The sequence below is a fragment of the Equus przewalskii genome, chromosome 15, assembly GCF_037783145.1.
Source record: "Equus przewalskii isolate Varuska chromosome 15, EquPr2, whole genome shotgun sequence".
Classification (NCBI taxonomy): Eukaryota; Metazoa; Chordata; class Mammalia; order Perissodactyla; family Equidae; genus Equus; species Equus przewalskii.
Window position 1 is genome coordinate 3,271,385 of NC_091845.1, and position 23,574 is coordinate 3,294,958.

Sequence of the window (23,574 nt, forward strand, 5' to 3'; positions counted from 1 at the left end):
ATTCAGGCCCGGGTGGGGCTGCCCCTCCCAGCTCCAGGGAGTCCCTCTTTATCTGGAAGGCACCCACCCAGCTGAGTAGCCTCCAGGACGGGCAGCCACAGCCAGCCCCACCTCCCTACGCCCCCCTCCACGGTGACCAAGATTTCTTTCTAGGCCTGGTCCCAAAGGTGGACACTTTACAAAACACCTTGGAGGGCCTGCCACAGCCCAGGTCTGGCAGGGGCCCAGGTACCTTGCCAAAGCGGAGCAGCAACGTCTCCACAGTACGGCCGAAGTAATACACATTCTCCTCGAGCTTGTTGGCACTGTCCTAGAAGGCCAGAGGGGAGGACTCGGCTCAGTACCTCCCCACAGTGCCCATCCTGTCCCACCTGGACCAGGCAAGGCAGGGGTTCCAGGGCCCAAGCCCTGCTACCAGGCTGGGCTGCTCCCCGTGACAGGGTGGAGACGGGGCATCAGGTGTCCCTTGGACTGCCTGGGCCTCCTCAATGCTCAATGCCTCTGGTCACATCCCTTCTGGGAAGGGGCTATTCGACAGGAGGAAACCCAGGTAGGGGGTACGCCTGCTGAGCCCACTCACCGCAACAGTGGGGTGCACGGCTCCAAGCTTTCCTGTCAGCCCCAGGTCCACAGTTCGGCCCAGGGAGTCCCGAAGCCTCTGGCCAACGGTCTCCATGATAGTGGTCACATTGCCCCGTTTAAGCTCACTGCAGAAAACCCATGGCCCATGACCCAAGGCCCTGCTGCCAGCTCCCACTGCCCAGCAACAAGGCCCCCTTCAGTACCCCAAAGCTCCCGGGCACCTGTTCCCTCTCCCCAACTACACAAAGCCATAAACGGCCAACTCAGGACCTACGTGCCCCTGCCCCCGGCCTGGGCCTGCTGGACGCCTGGCTGCCAGGGGAGCCCTCCCAGTCAGAGAGCAGCCAGTCTCCTTTGAGGCAGAGCCACACGCATGCTTGTCACAAGGGGCCAAGTCACAGCCAGCTTCTAGGTCATCCTCTCCCGTTAAGTGGTCTGCAAAATGCTCTGAGCAACCCATACTTGGGCTCCAGCAGTGACTCCTAACTGCTCTGGCCCCAGGACAGGGGTCGAGGGGAGCAAGAGAGAGGAAACTGGTCTTTGTTGGCCTCGGAACAGGGCACCTGTTGGAGGGGCATCTCTCATTCCCTGGGTTCTGAAAGCCCAGCTTCCTGCAGCATGGGTGATGGGGGCTGCTCGGGGAGAAGGGCAGCAAGGGCTTCCTAGGCAGCTGGCCCTCTCATCACACGCAGGTGAAGCCAAGCTCTGAAGCCTGGCTTTCAGGGCACCACGCTCACCGGTCAAGGCTCCCACCCTCTTCCCTCCTTCCAGCCTAATGCGTGAGGCCGTGCCAGCCCCCCCTCCTGGGACAAGGCAGCCCTTCCTGCTGCCCCAGGGTCTCTTCTAGGCAGTGGGACCTAAGCAGCAGACAGTGGGAACGGCACCTACTTGATCCTTGCAGTCAGGATGCGGCCGGCGTGCTGCAGGCCCGTCAGGGCAATGTACATCCGCAGAATCTCGTTGGTTCCCTGTGGCCAGCAGTACAGAGGTCAAAGGCCACCCCCACTGGGGCAGCCCCAGGAGTGCCACGTGTGTGACTGGGCAGGCCACGCCTCTGCCCACTCACCTGCGCTGTGGAAGCCACTGCTTTGGAAGCAGCCCGGAGCAGGGTTGTGACCAAGGGGTCAGGGCAACACGTAGGCTAGCACCTCCACAGGGACGAGTGGGGAGCTGACCAAATGGCTGTGGCCTCCCTCTGGCACCTACCATCTCTCCATGACCAATCGCACATGGGTCATCCCTTCCCCAAACCTCCGATTCTGCTTCCTTCTAATGGCAGAAACAGGCCTCCCCAAGTAGAGAGAGATACTGACGCCCAGGACACAGCTGGGGCTGGGCAACGCTGCTGGCTCTGGTCCAGGCCCATTTCCTCAGGGAAGCCACAGACCGCCAAGGAGGGGTAGCTGGCGCTCCCTAGCACCAGGCGTCGACACCCAGAGGGCCACTTCTCCCTGCTGCCATCCTGGGCACAGCCCCTCACCACCCACGATTTCATCTGACCTTGGAGAGGCAGGCAGAGGGCTGTGCTCATTGTGCACAATGGTGCTAGGGGTCAGAAGGGCAAGGGCTGGACTCAGGCCACAAAATCGGCGGGCGCTGAGCCCTCCAGCCAGGCTGTGCCACTGACAGCGAGACTCCTACAGGAGGAAAGGGGAGCGCAGAGGCCCCCAGGCTAACCCATGCCCCGTCCTCAGCAGTCTCAATGGGACCATCTGTTTCATGCTGAGGGCTCCGCACCCCTCAGAGCTTCCTGAACCTCTGCTGGCACCCCATGCAGCCACAGAGGACTGCACACGCCCAGACTGAGGGGAGGGGCCCTGGGAGAGGCCGTCCTGGGGCAGCAGGACCGTGACTGTCCCTGTGCCCTTGGGAAACTGCCCTTTGCATCCTCAGGCTGGCTATGCGTCTGTCCACTCCAGGAGGAAGACTCCAGGCTGGGGCATTTGGGGCACACAAGGAGCAAAAGCAGCCAGTGAGGCTTCCCCCACCAGCCCCAGCTGCAGACAGTCTGAGGGTGCCCTCAGGGACCACAGCACCTGCTCAGGCACCAAGCCTCACGTTATCAAGGGTCTGCCTCAGGCACACCCAACATCCATCCTAAAATTCTGTCCATCCTCTATAGCCTCTGAGTCCATCCCTTCCCGACCCCCGTGGGCGCCCTGCCCTCTGGTCTCACCCCTGCACCCACCTCCCCTGCCCCGCCCCCGCCCCGAGCCTTGGGGAATTTCCTAGAAAGCAAATGCAACCAAGTCAGTTCCTACTCAAAAACCTTTTATGGCTTCCACCACCCTCACAATAAGACCCAAATTCCTCTGCTTATCAGCCAAGGTCCTCCACAACCTGGCCACTTGTCTCCCCTTCCCATCCACCCTCTCAACCCCATTGAGCAGGACTGGCCACTGCTCCCACACAGACTTGCTTATTCTCCCTCCATTCACCCAGTGCTGGCAGGTAGGGTCCTATCTGGGCCTGGTACGTACTATTTCCGTGCCCTCAGCCCAAAGTGCCCTCCTCTAGGCCTGGCCAAAGTCCTTTCTGCCCCCCAGGACCAAATGCACTTGCTTTATGAGACTCCGATGCCTCCTGGGAGGAGGTGCACCTCGGTCCCTCACTGCAGCAGTATTCCAGTGTCTTCCTCGGTCAGTCGGGCCATGCAATCACACCACGAGCACCCCAAAGGCATCTCTGTGATCCCAACCCGCCTTCCTCCTCGCCCTCAGACCCCACCTGGCACACGCTCACTGAACTGACTCTTTAGGCGGGAGGGGGCAGACGTCAGAGAAGTGTCGGGGTTGGGCAAGCCCTCAGGGAGGACCCTGTTGAGCTGCCCCAAGACACTGACGAGGTGACCCAGAGAGCGAGCAGTCAAGGCAGAACCTAGGCCTCCTACAAGACCTCTGCTTATCCCACCACAGCCAGCCAGAAGCAACTCGGCAGACATGCAGCGTCGCCAGGAGGTGGTGGGCTCAGCACAAAGGGCCCTCCAGAGCGGGACCCAGATGAGCTGCCCAGCTTCCCCACCTCTACCTCCTCCTCTGCAGAACAGGGTGTACGCAGGGTTGTGAGGACCAGCCCAGGCCGCGGCGCAGCCCCGGACCAGGAGGCGTGGGAGGGGCACTCACCTCGAAGATGAGCAGGATGCGCGCGTCTCGCAGAATGCGCTCCAACGGGCAGTCCTTCACGTAGCCCGAGCCCCCGAACACCTGCAGCGCCTCACTCACACACTGCCAGGCGCCCTCCGAGCTGAACACCTGCCATGCACCCAGGCAAGGTCAGCACGGAGGAGAGGTGCCGAGGCCCTTCCTGGAGGGGACCACAGCCACCGGGGGCAGGCAGCTGGGGGTGCAGTGGGAGACTTGGTGCGAAGAACCGGGCTTTGGAATGAGACCAACCCAGGTAGGAGCCCTGACTGTCACGGTCGCACTGGGTGGCCCAGGCCTTTCCTTCCTCGACCACACTGACCAGGTGTGGCTCCTCTGCCACCATGACTTTTCATAGCTGGGAGGCTTCCTTAGGGTGGGAGGGCCCTCTCCACACTTCCACACCTGGGGAAACTCCTGTCCTCTCATCACCCACCGCAGATTCCACCCCCTCCTCTGGGAAGCCTGGCCCACTCCTGCCCAGCCCTGGTCGCCTGAGACTGGAGCTCTGTGGCTGGACACCGGGCCCTGTGTTGACGGCCTATGTGTCTGTCCACGTGAGAACACCCTGAGAGCAGAGACACTGTCAGACTGGGCTCTGGGCGGAGCTCTAGGAGAGGAGCTGCTGACGGGGCAGTGACTGTCAGAGGTGAGAGCGATGAGGGCGAGGCAGACGAGGACGGCGGAAGCACAGCCCTCAGGAGACCACAAGACCCAGAACGGCAGTAAAGCCACCTGCGGTCCCACAGCAGCCAGCCACACTCTCCTCCCGACACCAGAATGCCACTGCTCTAAGCTGCCGTCCCTCTCACCATTTCTCTCAAGAGTTTAACTCCAGAGACCAGTTTAAAAATAACGATGGGTACCAACACAGGATTGCCGTCTTTTACATTACAGCTAAAAAATGACACTTCCCCTAAAACAAAACAGAAGCACAGAAAACTAGATTTTACCTCAACAAACATAAAGGGAGGTTTTGATACCAAAAAGCAGGAAGGCCAGGCACTCAGAATAAAAGACAGTCCTTCCCAAGAAGGCCCAGCTGCTCTTTTACACGAACAGGAAGTTATAACACACCACCTGCATGTTCTCCTTTCACTGTCGACTGGTAACCAGCTGGTGACAACTTAGCACAAACTGCACTGGGAGGCGCTGACCTATAAACTGGCACTCAGCTGGGCACTGTCCTTTGCTGCTTCCCCCGTGCTATTCTGGTCTCCCCAGCTGTGTCCTAGGGCCGTGCCTGCACATGGTGGGTCCAGCATGAATACTGGATCAATGATAAGCTGACCCATAAACTAACGAGAAGAGGAAGATGGCAGGCGACACCGTGGGTCTGAAAGGCGGCAGCTGAGGACCGTTTCTCAGTCTCTCTGGCTGGGCTGGGCTCACCTTCACCATGGCAGCCTCGATGGAGCAGTCGGGAAACCCTGGCTGGTCCAGCATCCCTGCAGTGAGGTAGGCCATACTTTCCATTACGTAAGCCTTCTGGGCCATGAGGGCAAACTTCTCCTGGAGCATTCGGAGAGAAACACGAGACAATCCACATGTGCCAAGACCCAGATCTGCCAACCAGCAGAGACGGGAACACAGCCCAAAGCCTCGGCACCTGAGAGAAGCGCCCAGCACTCACGGAGGGGGCCACACTGACCAGGGCCGCATCCCGTCTTCCTCCCAAGTCCCCATAGGGGGACGCCAGGACAAACACAGAACGCACCCTGTGAAGGCCCGTGTGAAATCCATGAGCGCAGCCCTCCGAGCCTTCAGTACCTGAATTAACCCGAATTCACTGAGGCTCCTGTTGAACTGTTTCCTCATGCAGGCATATTCCGTGGTCATTTCTGAAGAAGAGCAAAGTTAGTAGAAAGAACACTTTGCTGGCTGTCCTAAGACGACTCCTAAGGCTCATCATCACCCTTCAAACACTTGGGGAGGAACTATGAGAAACGGGTCTGCTGAGACCAAATGCCCTGAGAGATGGAGCCCCCATTTCCAGCATATCTGGGTTGGAGGGACCATCCCCTCCCTGTGGTGCCCGCGGCAGTGGACACGAGCAGAAGCGGAGTCTAGGGTCAGACACAGGTTTGAATCTGGCACTTTTTTTTACCAGCTGGCAGCCTGGGCCAAGCAGCTTCACCTCCCCCCAAGTCCTACCACCTCACAGAGCTGCTGCAAAGATTACACGAGGGGCGGGGGTGAGGAGCCCAGCGCAGGGCTGACCCCTGGAAGCACCCTGGACACAAGTGGGGCAGGCTCACAGCTGTCACAGCTGTTCATCACCAAGGCAGGAGGGTGGCCTGTGTTGAAACTTGGGCCTGTGGCTTCAAGGCATATGGTTGTGAACGTGCGCACCTCTGAAGGCGCCTGAGTGAACACAGTGGCCACCCCCGAGCGGGCAGAGCCCCATCTTCCTCCCCCTGCAGTCAGTGTTCTCCAGACACTTCACAGGCGGGATCCAAGTACAGACAGGTGCCAATGCTGGCTTAGAAGGTCGACAGGCAGCCACATTCACACATTTCTGGGCCTCGGGGTCTCATCAGAGGTTCTACGTCCTTTGGGGATAGGCTGACTATGAGAGCCCCCGTGAAGCTCTTGTAGAGTTTTCCAGATGGGGAAGCAAAGGCCCAGGGAGCTTCAGGGCCTTGGGAGCATCACAGCAAACTGAGACGAGCCCTGAGCTTGGAGTCTGACAGGCTCAGCTTTTAGCCCAGGTGCATGGCCTTGTGCCAATCACTCACCCTCTCTGAGCCTCAGTCTTGTCATCAATAAAATGGAGGTGAGAGCCTAAAACAAGGCCTCCCCACCCCCACCCTGCCCTGAACTCTGAGGAACTTCACAAGTACTCAGGGGTATGCCAGCCCGGGGTACCCCACCACTGGCAGCCAGGCCCCTCCCTCCCCTGCAGTCACCTCCACAAAGCTAAGGTGGCAATCACATTTCGTACCCAACAAAAACCCTCTAGGGCTGTTTTAGGTTTACTGGCAAATGACAGTCCAGATTTCAGATATCCCAAGAGAAAAAACATGGGGAAGATCCAGAGGCCGAGGGATCTGGGTTCCCAACCTGATCCCACTCCTGACCCACTGTGCATAGAGCCATCTACAAAACGGGAATCTTGTGAGAATTAGCACTAATGTTTATTGGTGTCTGGCTCACATCCAGATGTTCCCTAAGAAGCTCTGCTCTGAGTGGTTAGACCAGCAACCCCCTTTGACCTCCGAGAGAACATCCACTCCCTCTGTCCTCTGACCCTCTGTGTGGGTAAAACAGAAGAATGTTGAAAGTGAAGACTAACCCTTTGGGGGAAGACTGAGTACATTCTTTGGTCTAAACGGAAGCCCAGATCCTAAACTTCAGCTGGATCGTTTGTCCAGGTGGCCTGGCTCAGCACCAGCCTGCCCCAGGGACATGGCAGAGCCTTGGGGCTGGAGTAGGGGCAGCAGGGGCAAGACTGTGCCACAAAGGGCTCCTGTCCCCAACTCACCTACCGATCAATTTCTTGAGCATCCCGGCCACGGCACTGCCCATGCTGAACCTCCCGCTGTTGAGGATATTCATGGCCACCTGCAGGGAGAGCGGAGACTCATGGAAATCCACGCCCTAGACGTCCTGCTTGCCCCTGCTGCGCTGGGAAAAGCCCAAGGGCCCTGGAAGACCAGAGGTGACAGTCTACAACACTGCCTGGTTATTTTCACCACGTTTCTTGAAAATAAATGGCAGGTCTCTAGAGAATTCTGTGTCAGCATCTGGGATGAGTTAAACATCCTGCTAATCCTCACTGGACCAGGAGAGTGCACAGTCCCCGTGCTTCAAAACAAGTTGACTCAGTCACTGCAATGGCTCTCAGGAACATCCTTGGAGTCATCCCTCCAAAAGGCAGTGATAATCTTATTCCAAAAGAAGAGGTCAATTCTCTTAGTCCTTAGGAGAAGGGAACAGAAACTCAAGACTTACTGGGTAGAGCTGCAAGCTACTTAGACTTTCCCAACAATGCTTCAGCATCAGGATCCTCATTATACAGATGAAGAAGCTGAGGTTCAGAGTGGTGAGGTGACTCTCCCAAGGTCACACAGCAAGCACCTGTCTGACATCTAGACCTGCGCTCTCGCCACTGAACCAGCCCCTCACACAACACACTCCTCCCCCACCAAATCCCTACAATCCTGACACCTGCTAGGAGTGACAGGGCTCCTCTCCTCTTTCCCAGTCCTCCCTCCCTACCTACTGCAGACAGAGAGCAGCTGCTGAGGAGCACGGCCCACACCTGTCTACACACACTGCTTCCTTACTAGACTATCTAGATTCATGGAGCTTCTCCTTACACACCCAAAGGGGCAGAGAGACAAAGAGCTGACGAGGCAGCAGGGTGTCAGTGGTCTGACGGGGTACTGAAGAGGGGGACACAAGTCCAGTGGGGATGGCTGCGTGTGTGTTTCTTTTGGTGTGGGAGGAGGGGATGTTGGGCAGCAAAGGCTCCCAGGGAGCCGCTGAGCTAGGTCTACCAGACCACCCAGGGAAGAGCACCCCAGGCACAGGACCAACACGTGGCCCCCCCCCCATGAGCCTCTCACAGGAGAGCGTAGCCTGCCCAGCCTGTGCTCAAGCCCATGCCGCCCAGTTAGGAGGCCTCGGAGGAGGGCTGGGGTCTGAGGGCAGAATGCAGCCTGTGAGCTCCAGTTTTCCTAGAAGCCCAACTTCAGCTGCTTTTTACTGAAGGCTTGCCCATGTGAGACTTGGATTAAACATGCAACTGAATTTGAACTCATGATGACCTGTTAACCTGAAGAGATCTCTTAACACAGATCCTGTGGGGTTGAGAGACTGCAAACTGCCCCAGCTACTGGCAAGGGCAAGCGCTGATTCCAGCTGCTCAGCTGCACGGTCAGGAGACATGGTGGACAAGGCCGCACGCACCCTGGTGTCAGGCCAGCGCCGGCACTGAACAGTGGAGGGGGCCTGGTATAGCCCATCACAGTGTGACACTCAGATCCTCCGCCCGGGGCCTCTGACCTCTAGCTTCAGACTTCCTGCGACTCAGGACATGGGAGGACACTGGCCTCTCTAGACCTGCCTGGCTGTGAAGAGGAACTAAATTCTCCCGCCTCTATTCCCTCTTCCCAAATGGGCTTTCAAAACCAAGCTCACAGTTGTATGAACAAATCCACTTCACCGCCCCTTCAGAGTTTATTCTTAACCTCATTAAAAAAAAAAGAAGGAAAAAAGGTTTTGACAGTAGGTCTCATTCCCCAGAGGCTCAAAGACCTACTAGGTTTAGCACCATCTGAAGAGCAGCTTGTGAGCTCAAACATTGATCGTCCTCCTTCCCCCGGAGTCCTCTCCTCCGGCCTCCTCGACACTTGGAGGCTTCGTCACCGCCTCCACCGCGGAACAGCTTCCTCCTAGAATTTCCACAACCACCCTCTGGACCGCAGTTTGCCCAGACCAAGATACAATGCATTCCTTCCGCAGCCTGTCAGTGAACTGCCTGCGTGCCTTCAGAGGTCTGACTGCCGATAAACCTCTGACTCCCCAGAGGAAGCAGCTTTACTTGACCTCACATCAGCCACTCAATTTTCACCCGGCCTGTGATCACTCCATGACATCTAGAATAACCTCGAGTGTATCAACTTTTTAGTATTTAAGTTAACTGGCAAGCAATCCTACTAATAACAAAAAAAGGGCTTTAGAAATCTATTTTCTTTTGCATATTAAAACAGTCATTTTTCACCTAACACAATGGAAAAAAATTTTTTTAATGCAGTGTTGGGAAGGACTGGGGAAGAGGCATCAGCCCCCAGTGCTGGAGGGAGGACACGGATCCACCTTCCCAGCAGGCACCTTGGCAACACGAGTCAAGAACCCTCTGGCCCGGTAGTTTTAGTGGTGGTGTTGAAACTCAGGAAACAATGAGACAAGTGTGCAAAGATATGTACAAGAATAGATGCCTCACAATGAAGTTCTGAGCAGAGAAGAAGTGAGAATAGTGTTAAGTGCCCGATCCCAGGAACCTGGTAACATTCATTGTGGCATCACCACACAAAGAAATATGATGCCGCATTAAACACTAGTAATATACACTCAGTAGCATGAAGAGATTATTAGGATTTATTGATAAGTGAAAAAATGAAGGCTATATTACACATACTAAACATTTAAGTGATGTATACTCTTAAAAGATCTAGAAAACTAAGTACCCCAAAACGTGAACAGTGAATGGCTACTGGCTTGGGGACAGCTTCAGGTGATTTCACTTTTCTCTGTCTATATTCACTAATTTGTGTGTAACATCTGGGTTACACAAATAATAATCAAACGTATCACTGCAAAGATTGTTTCCTTGTTTGTCTTTCCACCTCTCCAATCCTCTGTTCCACAGTCACTGAGCAGCCGGTGACAGGAGCTTTGGCTGATGGTGTTTATCTGACTCTCAAGACACCCGGGAGGGGAGGAAGGTATTGCTTTGATCCCTGCTTCACAGCAGGTGGGGGTGCCGTGAAGATATTACCCAGGCCATCCAGTAAATTAGGGCAGGCCAACAATAAAAAGACAGCCTAATTTAAAAATGGGCAAAGGATCTGAAAAGACATTTCTCCAAAGAAGATATACAAATGGCTAACAAGCACATGAAAAGATGCTCAACACGATTGGTCATTAGGGAAATACAAATGAACCACAGTGACACCACTTCACACCCACTGAGATGGCTCTAATTTTAAAAACGGACAGTAACAAGTATCAGTGTCACTGAGCAGGTGGAGAAACGAGCCCTCACATACTGCTGGTGGGAACGGAAAGTGGTGCAGCCACTGGGGAACAGTCTGGCAATTCCTCACAAACTTAAACATGCGGTCATCATTCGACCCAGTAATTCCACTTCTGGACCTATATCCAAAAGAACTGAAAATGTATTTTCACACAAAATATGTACATGAATGTTCATAGCAGCGTTACTGATAATGGCCAAAAAGTGGAAACATCCCAAATATCCATCAAGTGATGAACGGATCAACGAAATGCAGTCTACCACACAATGGAATGTTACTCAGCCACAGAACGGAATGACAAGCTACAACTTGGATGAGCCTTAAAAACACTGTGCTACACGAAAGAAGCCAAACACAAAAGACCACAAAGGGGTCCACTGATGTGAAATGTTCAAAACAGGCAAATTCATAGAAACAGAAAGCAAAACAGCAGTTGCCAAGGGATGGGGGGCAGGGAACTGAGCAGGTATGGCATTTCTTTCCTGGGCGATGGAAATGTACTCGAATTAGACCATGGTGATGACTGTAGGACATAGTGAATACACTAAAAGCCACTGAAGTGTACCTTTGCAAACGGTGAACTTATGTTAGGTGAATTAACTGTTAACAAAACAAATAATAAACCTCACTCCAAGAAAGAAAAATTAGAGCAGGGACTCAGGACCCAGGGCTGTGCATTCAGAGACCTGAGCTTCTCCAGTGCCTGCTGGCCTGCTTTCTCGCACTCGCTGGAGAAAGGAAGCCTGTCCCCACTCAAGGCAAATGAAGCCTCACACTTGCTGACTCCCCAGTGGAGAGCCACGCACGGTCCCCTGCAAGCACAGGCTGGTCGGCTACAAGTAGGGGAGGGACAGAAAGCTGGGGGCCCACAACCACACCACAAAACTGCACAGCACTCGCAGGGCTGCTGGCAACTCACCTTAAACCCACCTCCGACTTCTCCAAGGACGTTTTCCACGGGCACCCTGGTGTTTTCAAAATGGACTTCACAAGCTGAAACACACACAAGTGAGGGCCTTAGCTGACAACGCGAACCACGCTGCACTTGACCCACAGGCAAGCAATGCGACTCCTTCATTCACTCACTCACTCTCCATCTACTGACAGGACAACACAGAAAGACACGGTCCCGTCCATGTGGAGCTCATACTTTGGTTGGGGAGGGAAACTAGAAACGAGATGATATAATATTGTGGTAAGAGCCATGGAAGAAATAAATATGGCCTGGTGAGACAAATGGAGGCTGGAGGACAGCAGATAACAATACCTTTACTAAGGATATACATCAGATTTTTCTAAGGTGAAGTCTGAAGGATGAGAAAGAGCCAGAGATGGAGCAACGAGGCCAGGTGGCATGGCACTGCCTAAGGTCCCTGTGCTGGACGGAAAGGGAAGATCAGTCCCACTGAACTCTACCTTACCACAGCCACAGCCTGCCCTGGCTCTGCGGGAGGAGCAGCCTGCCTTCCTCCGCCCAATGGGTTTGGCCATGTGACTTGCTGAGGCCTGCGGCCTCCCCTGTGCTGACACAACCTGGCGCAGCCCTCAGGCCCTTGCGATCTGCTGTAAAAAGCAGCCCCAGCTCAGTACCAAGTACACACCAGCAGACCTGAATGCAGCCCCCAGCCTGAAGCAGACTGCCTCAGACAGCCGTGGCCCGTTAGAGGGAACAAATGCCGACTTCTGGGGAGGTTTCTCAGACAGGGTTATGGCATGGATGGACGACGAGCAGACCTTAAAGTGAGGAAGCGCATGCGCGCTGGAGGCGGCCAAGGTCAGTGTGAGTGAGCAGCAGTCAGAACCAGCGTGGCAGGGGCGAGGGCAGGCAGGGAAGGGACAGAGGCTTCTGCACTGTGTTTTCTGTAACAGCATGTTTTTGTATATAACACGGCGGCTCCCAGCAACTTCCACTGGAGAAAAGGGAGGCCTGGGACAGAGGGCCATGGTTCGAGGAGCCAAGCAGCAGCCAAGCCAAGTGTGGGCAACCAGGGGTCTGCTGACCTTTCATTCTACTATTACAACGTGTTCAAATAGCCTGGTTGTGAAACACAGTGAAATTTCCATCTCTCTGGCCTATTTCCGGCTGTGAGGCCAGGCCCTTCTCTTAATAACTCTTGTTCCTTCACGGGCTGCTGGGTATGGGGAGGGCCCTGCCCCTCTCTGATCTCATCTTGTGCCACTTGACATCCCCTCACAGGCCACTGCACAATCCCAGTGGGCACCACCTACCCAGACCTCAGTGTGGACAGTGGCCCCGCAGTAGTGCATGGCAGCAACCCTGCTCCCTCCCTCCACCTCAGGCACTCTGGCCACCTTTTCCCCATCAGCACACCAAGCTATTTCTCTCTCAGGCCTTATAGCACACTCGTTTCTCTCCTGGAACACTCTGAGTCCGTCCTCAGCAGGCCGCACTGGGTGTAAAGTGAACGTCCTACCAGCAGCAGCTAACACTGCTGTGCTTCCCCATGCCCTACACAAGTCCTAACACTCCCTTCTCACGTCTCCCTCACAAGGTGGGTTCTCTTATCACCCCTTCCCTTTAGGGGGGAAACAAGCACAGGGAAGTAAACTAGCTTGTTCAAGGTCACACAGCTTCTAAGTGGCAGAGCCAGGTTAGAGCTGGGGGCCCTCTGACCCCTAAGGCTAAGCAGATGTCGTGGCAGACAGCGCCATCCAGAACCAGGGTCACCAAAGCAAAGGTGGCAAACAAGTGGGTTGGGAGGGGCCAAGTGTGGCACATGCCCCCTTGAAACACAGATACTCTATGATCTGAACCAGGAGAGCGACGAGGGAGAGTCTTATGAGGACTCCACGGCAGCACTGGGCGGGTTGAGGGCTAGAGGACACCAGCCTCAGTGAATCAACTGCTGACCAGGGGGCTACAGGTGGGCTGGGCGGGTAAAAGGGAGAGCGAGCAGGAGGACAAGGTTCCAGGCAGGGAAGACGGGGTATCCTGTAATGGAGTGCTTACCGAGGACAGCCCACTGTCCTTCTCACTGTCCACCACAGCCTCCCTCACAGGGCTGAGAGCTCTATGACATTGTAATTATTTTACCTTGAAATCACCAATGCTCAATATGTCACTGTGGCATTCTTTATTTTTTTCTGAGGAAGATTGGCCCTGAACCAACATCTGTTGCCAGTCTTCCTTGTTTGGCTTCAGGAAGATTGTCACTGAGCTAACATCTGTGCCAAACTTTCTCTATTTTATATGGGATGCTGCCACAGCATGGCTTGATAAGCAGCGCTAGGTCTGCACCTGGGATCTGAACCTGCGAACCCCAGACTGCTGAAGCGGAGCACGAACTTAACCACTAGACCACCGAGCTGGCCCCTCACTGTGGCGTTCTTAATTTGATTTTGTTAAAACGCTTAAGTGGAACCAAAACTATTTAAATCTCATTTTATCTTGATACTTCTTTGCAGCTAAAGGGTCTCTTTCCCTCCCTCCCTCCTTCTCTCCTACACACACACACGTGCTACTTACTGTCGGAGCCACGGATGCCTAACTTATCTTCAGGTTTCCCGTTAGTGACTCCACCGAAGTCCCTCTCTACTATGAATGCTGTAATTTTGTCCTTTACTGAGTTGTCAGAATCAACAATGCTGGTCTTTGCAAAAACAGTAAAAATATTGGCCCGTGCTCCATTGGTGATCCAGACCTAAGGAAAGGAAGCAAAAGGGCTTTGTAGGAAACCAAACAATCGTGGGCCACCTCTCAGCAACATCTTTGCCACAAGACACTTCGGCTGCCTGTCAAACTTCAGGCCATGATGTAAGCCTTTGGCTCTGAGGAAGCCAGGCCTGTGCGAACAGAAGACGGGGCTCAGCCCAGTCTCCCCGGAGCAAGGACTGTCGCAGGAGACACAGGTGGCCCGGGGTGTGTGCTTGTGCATAGAAGAGCAGCCAACGGTACCAAGACAGCCCAGGTCTAGCACGGAACAACCGGGTTTCCTCAAGAAAGGGGAGTGAGGGGTGGGAAGGAGGCAGAAAGGAGAAAGGCGGGGAAGGAAGAGGGAGAGGGAGAAATCAAGAGACTTCTCAACAAACTACCACGTGCAGAACTTACTTGGGTCTTGATTCAAGCAAATTGTTTGAAAAACAAAACGGTACAAGACAATCAGAAATTTGAATGCTACCTAGATAGTAAGAAATTATTATCCACTTTTTAAATGTAGTAATGGTATTGTGACTTTGTTTTTTAATAGTCCTATCCTGTAGAGATACATGCCGAAACCATTATGGATGCAAGCCAGGAGTGGTGATGCTGACAGAAGAAACAGGACTGGCTGTGAGCTAACAACTGCTGAAGCTGGGCGACGGGTAAGTGGGAGCTCGTCACACTAAACTTTTCTATGTTTCAAAACCTGTGTAATAAAAAAATTAAACAACAAACACAGAGAGCAGCTCAAGGTGGTAGCTGGTACTATGGAAGCATGCAGACTGTAGAGCCAGAAGGCCTGGGTTCCAATCCAGGCTCTGCCACTAAGCAGACATACAATGCTGGCAAGTCACTTAACCTCTCTGAAGCAATTTCTTCTTCCAAAAAAGAGTAGCATCCACCCAACGGGTGGTCAAGGGATGATGTGTATGCCCTTTATGATCCCTGGTGCATAGACAGTGGTCAGTGTGTGGTGGCGCAGGTCATGACAGAGCCCCGAGGCGGCCCTGGAACCGTACCTTGGAGCCGTTGAGCACGTAGTGCTTCTTATCTTCACTTAGCGTGGCCCTGGTCTGGATGGAGGCAGCATCACTCCCACTGCAAGGACAAAAATATGGAGGACAGTAATACTGGGAATGAAGAAGAATGGTTTTGAGGGCCCCAAAATAGAGGCTTTTAGTAATTTAATACAGGAGTTGGCAAATTTTAAAATAAAGGGCCAGATGATAAATATATTCAGCCTTGCAAACTACAGAAGTATGTCCCAACTCAACTCTGCCAGTTGTGACATGAGGGCAGCCACAGACAATTTGTAAACAAACGGGCATGCTCCAGAAAAGCTTTATTTACAAAAACAGGTGGCAGGCTGGACTTGGCCAACACCTGCTTTAACACATCAGGTAAAAAAGTGGCAGTGAGGGGCTGGCCCCATGGCCGAGTGGTTAAGTTTGCGGGCTCCGCTTCGGCGGCCCAGGGTTTCACCGGTTCGGATCCTGGGCACAGACATGGCACCACTCATCAGGCCATGCTGAGGCGGCATCCCACATGCCACAACTAGAAGGACCCACAACTAAAATATACAACCATGTACTGGGGGGATTTGTGGGAAAAAAGCAGAAAAAAAAGATGATTGGCAACAGTTGTTAGCTCAGGGGCCAATCTTTAAAAAAAAAAAAAAGCAGCAGTGAAAACAACTCAGGTTTAGGTTTAAACACAGAAACGTGTGCTCAAAACAGGCTCATCTAAGCTCCTGTGAGGACGAGTTCAGGAGACGCCAGGTTCCCAAGGGTGGGGAAGCAGGATGGAGTTTGGACCACTTAGCAGTCTTGCCATCAGAAGTCCAGAGTCCTGCACCAGCCTTATGATGTCCTAGCTGTGTGACTGGGCTGATCACACAATCTCAATGAACCTCAGTTCCTCATCTGTAAAATGGAGACACCACCACTGGCCCTACACACTCTGAAAGTTGATTTGAAGCCTGAATGCATTATCGTATGGAAAGTTCTTGCAAATCACGAAAAAATTATTTAATGGTGCTGTCAGGCGTGTCATCTCACTTGTAAGTCTCACTGGGGCAGAGGAATAAAGATAACAGAACTGGCGGGGCCAGCCCCGTGGCCGAGTGGTTAAGTTCGTGCGCTCCGCTGCAGGCGACCCAGTGTTTCGTCAGTTCGAATCCTGGGCGTGGACATGGCACCGCTCATCAAGCCACGCTGAGGCGGCGTCCCACATGCCACAACTAGAAAGACCCACAACTAAGAATAAACAACTATGTACCGGGGGACTTTGGGGAGAAAAAGGAAAAAAATAAAATCTTAAAAAAAAAAAAAAGAGAAGAGAACTGGCAAGAAAAGTTGCTGAGTTGACTCTGGAAGATTTCAGGGAGGGAAGAAATAAGGCACCATCTAAACCACAGTCCCAGGTCCCAGTACACGCTGGAGGGTGCCCAAGCTGCTGTCACGTGACTCCTCGCTGAGGGGCAGACCTGGCTGGCTCCGTCAGGCAGAAGGCAGCGATGTGCTCCCCAGATGCCAGTTTGGGCAGGTATTTGGCCTTCTGCGCCTCACTGCCGGCCAAGATGATCCCCTACACAAAACACACAGGCTGATTTCAGCTGCGGGGAGAAAAGAGTGTGAAACGTGCTTGCAGAACACAGCTCCTTCTGAAGAAAATACCTACTTTACGCAAGAGCTCAGAGCTGGCACCCTCTGGTAAAAAATGGGGAGCTGCTGGGGAAAACGGGGAGCCAGGTGCCAGGGAGCCACCTCAAGTGCACACTCCAGGGCAGCCTGAGCCCAGAGAACCGACAGAGCTTTGGGTCAGACTTGGCAACCGTCATCGCAGCTCCTCCATTTCTGGGATGGGTGGCCAGCGGCAGGGATGTCCTTTCTCTGAGTCTCCATCTTACTACCTCCACACTGGGGATGACCCTACACAATGGAGGGGTGGTTTGGATGATAAAACATGAAGATGCAGGAGTGCCAGAGCCACGTGGCATAAAGAAGGTGCTCAGTCAATGTCAGACTGTCCCACGCCCTCCTCAGTCAGTGCAGGTGGGTGAGTCCACTCTCCACGTGTGCGCTCAGGGTTGGGAGGCCGAGCAAGTTGCTCATTCAGCTCCCCTTAACATTTACCTTGAGCAAAAACCACCAAGTACTGTCACCAAGAGCTGTGTGACCCTAGATCTACCCTAACATGCTCTGAGCCCACCGGGGTGAGGAAAGCGTGGGCACAAACAGCAGGAGGACACACTCGGGCCCCCAGTGAGTAACACCGAGCTCAGGGGGCAGGCTCACTTCCAGCCCAAGGGGAAGGCAGGCCCCATAGCGGCAGGGGCATCTGACCTGGTCTCAAAGGATGGGTCAAAGGTGATGGGGACAGGAAGAGGATTCAAAGGGAAGGACCAGTGTGATCAAAGGGCTGTTGGCTTGCGTGAAGATTGAGCACCATATGGCATGGCTAGAGAGAGGACGTGCAGGAGGAAGGCACTGCAGGGCGAGGCTGCATGAGCAGGATGCGCCCTCCAAGACCCTGAGACGGCCAGCCCGTTCACTTCTTGGTAAAAATGAGCAAGTCTCCTGCCCTAACGCCACCATTTGACTCCAGAAGACCTGCAGACAGCACCACACAGACAGAAACCCCAGAAACTTGACCTTGAGGCCGATAGCCTGGTGTGCTGCCAGGGTCACGGCGATCGATGCGTCCAGGCTGATGATTTCCCCTAGCCGCGCGTACATGGTGTTGGAGAGGCCCAGGCCACCTAGAGAAGCAACAGACCAGCTTTACTTATGGTCTAGCCCCAAACTCCTCCAGGAAAGGCAAATGGCTTTATGGGTTTTTTCTGATTATAAAGTAATGCTACATCACCATTTAAAAAAAAATCACAATAAAGGTATGAAGAAAACAAAAACTACCCATAAACTTATCACTCAGAGCATTTTTGTGTACATCTTTTCATACTTTTTCTAGGCATATAAGCATATACAGATACATATTTTTGAAATAAAAATATAATATTTAATACAAAAACATAAAAATACCTATACATACATTAAGTCATTTAATATGCTGTAGAGAGGTCCTGCCACAGACACACATCTTTACAAACATAACAGCTGTCCAGTGTCCCACTCCCAGGATCTACTGGACTCTAGGACGGGGTTTCTCCGCCTTGGCGCTACTGGCATTTTGGGATGGATCACACTTTGTCATGGGGACTGTCCTGTGCCCTGTAGGATGTTCAGCAGCATCCTGGGCTGCTACCCACTAAATGGCAGTAGTTCCTCCTCCCCCACAGTTGCAACAAGCAAAAACGTCTCTAGATATTGCCAAATGTCCCCTGGAGGGCAAAATCATGCCAGCTGGGAATCACAATTCTAGGAATAAAAAGACAAAAAGATTAAGAAAGCAGAAACTCCACTGAACTCGAGTATTCTGTGTTTCATCTTCAACTTCCAGAGGCGGTTGAGTGGCCTTATGTGTATCTTACAAATGACACACTGATGCCTACGGGCATGCGGCCGACACGCAGTAGCGGTGGGCCCTCCACTCAGGAGTATGGGCGATGGCCCTGGAGCCAGCACGCAGCCCATCTGCAGAGGGCGCCATTCACACAAATGGAAGGGTGTCCCTGCAGGGGCGTGCAGTGGCCCAGCTGGGCCTGTAGTGCCCTGGGTTCAGTGACGGTACCAGGGGAAGGCCAGGGCTCTGCAGTAACCACCGCTTGCCTCTGTTTCAGTCCAAACATGTTTACTCATTTCATATACAGAAGGAGTCAGTTTCGTTTGTTAAAAAAACTTCTGATGCTTTCTCCTCAACCAACTATCACTAAAATCATGGGGGGATGGCAATCACACGGGTACAGATGGCAGGTGGGTGGAGACTGCTGTGGGGGCGGGTTGAGAGGCAGGAGGGAGCCCCAAACCAGCAGGCTGGGCAGCACGCAGGGTGCTGGGGGGAGCACGCAGGCTCAGCTGGTGGGAAGGCCACCACTTTCCAGGACAGCAGTTTCCAGTCTTTCGAATGCTCCAGACTGGGAAAACCTCCCTACAACTTTTTGGGCATGAACATAAGGTTGTTGCCCTAATTTCCCAAGGAAGGATAAGAAAAAAAGACAGAAAATGAAATGGCCCCAAACCATTACCATCTCATTTTCACACCAGAGTGTAGGCTAGGAGACAGGAATAAGGATGGAGAGCTGTGCAACGTCACACTGCCAGACTCCCTGTCCATGCTGGCATAAAACACACGCAGATGCAAAAAGACATAGCCCAACTTCACACAGAAGGTGTTTCGGGGGAAAATTAAGTACTTTTCATCAGTCCAGAAGTAATTTCAAAATGATCCTAAAAGGAAATACGTATTACTACCATCCTGGCTATTTTGAGCACCTTTCCTTGGCTAATTGTTTTCTCCAGGCACTTATTTTTTTGAGCTGATGACAGACCAATCACCTCTCTCTGGCTCCACCCCACCTTCCTTCTAGTCTAACATTCGAGGTGGCCCTCCTGTGACCCTCCTGTTATGGCACACAGTTCCTCGGTCGCCTGTGAGTTACAACACCCACAAGTCTCAGATGTCTGGGAGGAGCTCAGTCCTCCCCTACCTTCCTACAGGCTGTGGATTTTTGTGAAGAGAAGCACAGGCAGCTCAGCTCCCCCTGCAGAGGTCTGTGCCACTGTGCCCACCCCCAGGGGCAGCCCCACTGATTATTTTACGTATTCTGCAGAGATAGGGGAATTCTTTTAAAAGTCTGGAAATGTGGTGGAGGTATTTCATAGGATGACAAGTCAGATACATCTTTCAACAGCTTAAAACACTGCAATAAACATATACATAATCTATGATTTAACCTGATTAAAATATGCCTCAGAATCAAGAAAATCAGGCATCACACTAATTTGTCCTAAATTTTCACATTTTGTCTCAGACTGGGACCAGCTCCAGACCAGGTACCAGAGGAAACTTTCTCTACGTACATCGAGGGCCCCCCAGCCTTGGCTGCAGGAGGACAGCCTAACCTTAGTCTCTGGAGATGAACCAGGCAAGGAGACAGAACATCAAGAAAAGCTCCCGGCTTCTGCAACGGTCTGTTTAAAACCTAACTCACGACCTGGTGGGAAAATGCCCAAAATATTAAACCTCCAAATGACCAGCTCACAGCCACGAAATGTGCCCAGCCCTTAAATCACCACCACCTACAGCTCTCCCCGAACCCCTGGCCCTGAGCTGATCAAAGCTGGAAGCAGCCCCAGTAAAGGCCCAGGGGGAGGGCTCAGAGAGCAGTGGGTGCGGGGCAAAGGCTGCAGAGCCAAGAGCACACTTTTATCTCAAAAGGACCTGAGAGTAAACATATATGGTATGTGCACATGCATGCCTGCACACACATGACTATGTCCTGTCCTGATGAAACAGTTTCCATTCCTTGCCCCAACACGCACTTCTTGCTTGTCCCCTTAACCCCACAGAACAGGGATGACCACCTCTGCATTAGGTAAGAGACAAGCTGCAGTGATTGGCTAAGGGTAGTAAGGCAGAATTACACTGGGATTCCGGGGAGAAAGCCAAGGTCTTCACCTGGGGCTAAACATATCACTGCAATGCTGCAAGAATTACGCAGACAGTCCTAAGGATAAAGAGCCCTGTTCCAAGGTTCCGGCTTGTCGAATCTCCCATCTCAATGTGCCTTGTGCCCTATAGCCATACGCCTTACTCCTCTGCACCATAATGAGCAGCCATGCCTGGTGGGCTCCGCCTGAGCTCTCCCCATATGGTTACTCCTCCAACACAAAGTGCTCTTGGCTCTGGGGGAAAAGCCTCTGCCAGGGAGAACTAAGGGCTTCCCGGTGGAGATGACGCTGACATCAGCCAACTCGGCTTTGAGGTTACACACACTGCTCCTCCACTGCCCACAGGGACCCAGAGAGCACAGCCACCTTCAGGGTCCTTATCCATCTCGGACAAAGAGTGCAGAACTCAATAGCTCTTCCTGCCTAGAAGTCCCCTACCCAGTCCACATGCACTCACCAGCCAGCACCCCGTATTTAGCCCACAATGGGTGTTTCTGTTCATACCAGCAGTGTTACAGCTTGATCTTAAATACCTTTAAAGGCTACCTTTCCTGACCAGAGCACTTTTTTGGACAAATATAGAAAGCTTTCTCAAGAGGCAACCAGTGGGTGGTGATCTCCTTTACTTACCATACTCTTCTGGGACTTGCATTCCAAAAAGCCCCAGGCTCTTCAACTTCTCTAAAGTTTCATGTGGAATTTTTCCCTCCCGGTCAATTTTTTGAGAGTCCACTGCCAAGAGGAAGTATCTTGATTAAACAAACACAAGCTATGTTTATAAAAATAATAGTAAACACCAGTTTTTGCATAGGATACAACCCGAGTATCAGAAACTTCAAAACTGGAAATTGTCCAGTCATGGTCCATTCAGGATGTGCTCAATTTCACCTAATTAGCCCAGCAAGAATTGCATTTTAAAAATACCAGTACCAAGTAATGTTCTGTTTCTTGATCTGGGTACCATTCACATGGGTTTATTCATTGCATAAAACTACAGCAAATTATACATTCATAAGATGTAAACTTTTCTGTAAGAATTTACTAAACTTGACATTTTTTTTTATTACCAGTACCTTCTATAAAACTAGATAGTAAGCAACTCCCAGAACTGTCCTAAAATGTTCAGCTCGACAGCCAAACTCTAGGTAATGCCTGGGCTGAGACTGACCCAGTGCTCAGAAACCACTCCTCTGTCACCACAGTCCACAGGCTCTGAGAACACTTTAGTCTGTTTACCACCAAGACTCATATTCGTTAGCGTAAAACTGAACAATCACTAGCCTTAGGTCTTTAACTGCACACTTTTGCCTGAATCAAGTTAGAGTGCTTTTCAAAAATTTAACAAATTAAACTTCATCACTATCATACATTTTTAAAATCACCATAACCTACAATTATAAAATTTTTATACACTGCGTCACTAATAAGAAATATGGATTCCTCAAAATGGAGTCTAAACCTTTCGTTTTTTATTTACTTTCACAATTTTACTGACACATAATTAACAAACAATAAACTGCACACATTTCAAGAATATAATTTGTTGAGTTCCAACATCTGTTCACCCATAAAACCATCACTGCAATCAACCAAAAACATTTCCTTTTCCACAAAAAGGTTCCTTGTACTGCTCTGTGATCAATCCTTCCCTCCATCTCCAACCCTAGGCAACTACCAATTTCCTTTTTGTCTATAGATTAGTTTCCATTTTTGAGCTTTATATAAAAGGAATCAGGGGCCGGCGCGGTGGCACAGCGGTTAAATTCACACGTTCTGCTTCTCGAGGCCCGGGGTTCACCGGTTCGGATCCCGGGTGTGGACATGGCACAGCTTGGCACTCCATGCTGTGGTAGGCGTCCCACATATAAAGTAGAGGAAGATGGGCACGGATGTTAGCTCAGGGCCAGTCTTCCTCAGCAAAAAGAGGAGGATTGGCAGTAGTTAGCTCAGGACTAATCTTCCTCAAAAAAAAAAAAACTATTTTAATAATAAGACAAAGATGTTCTTTGCCTTGTTAATTTCTAATTCTGTGTGTACAGGAGTTTTCCAGGGGCTACATGATACATAACACACATTAAATACAGAAATAGATATGAGAATCCAGCTGTCTTCTAATAAGCCAAATATTTTAAAAATTTTCAAAACTGTAAAATAATGCCACCCTTCACCACTTTTTATGGTTTTAGAAATATTTTTCATTAAAAATATTGTTTATGTGGGGCCAGCCCCATGGCCAAGTGGTTAAGTTCGAGCGTTCTGCTTCAGCAGCCCAGGGTTTTGCTGGTTTGGATCCTGGGCACAGACATGGCACCGCTAATCAGGCCATGTTGAGGTGGCACCCCACATGCCACAACTAGAAGGACCCACAACTAAAAGTATACAACTATCTACTGGGGGGATTTGGGGAGAAAAAGAAAAAAGAAAAAAAGATTGGCATGTTGTTAGCTCAGGTGCCAATCTTTAAAAAAGAATATTGTTTACGTCATGTACCAGATTTATCATTATTTTTAAATGCAGTAATAAATGAACACAGCCTTTTTTAAATTTCGCAGTTTTAATTTCTAACAGGGCACATACTGGTAGACAACACCCACATAAACAAGAAGTCTTGGGGGTCCTCAGTGTCGGAGGAGCACTACTGTCAGCCTCATCACTGAACTTCCAGTGGGCTCCCTTAGGTGGAGGCAGCTGCCTTTGCCGAGGGCATGCTGACCACTGCAAGGGGGGACCCTGCAGGCTGTAGGCCGCTGCTGGTCCACAACTACTCCTGGTTCATGATAAGCAAAGTACAGAAAATGAGAGTAAACCTTTAGAAAGATTTACAGCAATTTTACATTGTCACACAACCAAGCACATGA

General features: G+C 51.9%; 1 protein-coding gene and 1 long non-coding RNA gene across 5 annotated transcripts in view; one reads left to right on the top strand and one right to left on the bottom strand.

Annotated features, from left to right (window-relative positions):
- Positions 1 to 23,574, bottom strand: part of ACAD9 (acyl-CoA dehydrogenase family member 9) — a 31,842-nt gene that overhangs the window by 2,704 nt on the left and 5,564 nt on the right. For all 4 annotated transcript variants that reach the window (XM_070574619.1, XM_070574621.1, XM_070574622.1 and 1 more), the window contains 13 exons: positions 21,347 to 21,448; positions 17,801 to 17,907; positions 16,633 to 16,733; positions 15,167 to 15,245; positions 13,974 to 14,148; positions 11,406 to 11,479; positions 7,211 to 7,286; positions 5,493 to 5,563; positions 5,115 to 5,234; positions 3,705 to 3,833; positions 1,471 to 1,550; positions 581 to 707; positions 233 to 310 (listed from right to left, as the gene is read on the bottom strand). In XM_070574619.1, coding sequence (XP_070430720.1) covers positions 233 to 310; positions 581 to 707; positions 1,471 to 1,550; positions 3,705 to 3,833; positions 5,115 to 5,234; positions 5,493 to 5,563; positions 7,211 to 7,286; positions 11,406 to 11,479; positions 13,974 to 14,148; positions 15,167 to 15,245; positions 16,633 to 16,733; positions 17,801 to 17,907; positions 21,347 to 21,448 — 1,319 coding nt within the window. The remainder of the gene's footprint in view (positions 1 to 232; positions 311 to 580; positions 708 to 1,470; positions 1,551 to 3,704; positions 3,834 to 5,114; positions 5,235 to 5,492; positions 5,564 to 7,210; positions 7,287 to 11,405; positions 11,480 to 13,973; positions 14,149 to 15,166; positions 15,246 to 16,632; positions 16,734 to 17,800; positions 17,908 to 21,346; positions 21,449 to 23,574) is intronic.
- LOC139075902 (uncharacterized) lies at positions 11,706 to 21,318 on the top strand. The gene is made up of 3 exons (XR_011526822.1): positions 11,706 to 12,260; positions 14,695 to 14,809; positions 20,077 to 21,318. It is a non-coding gene; the product is annotated as an uncharacterized lncRNA (long non-coding RNA).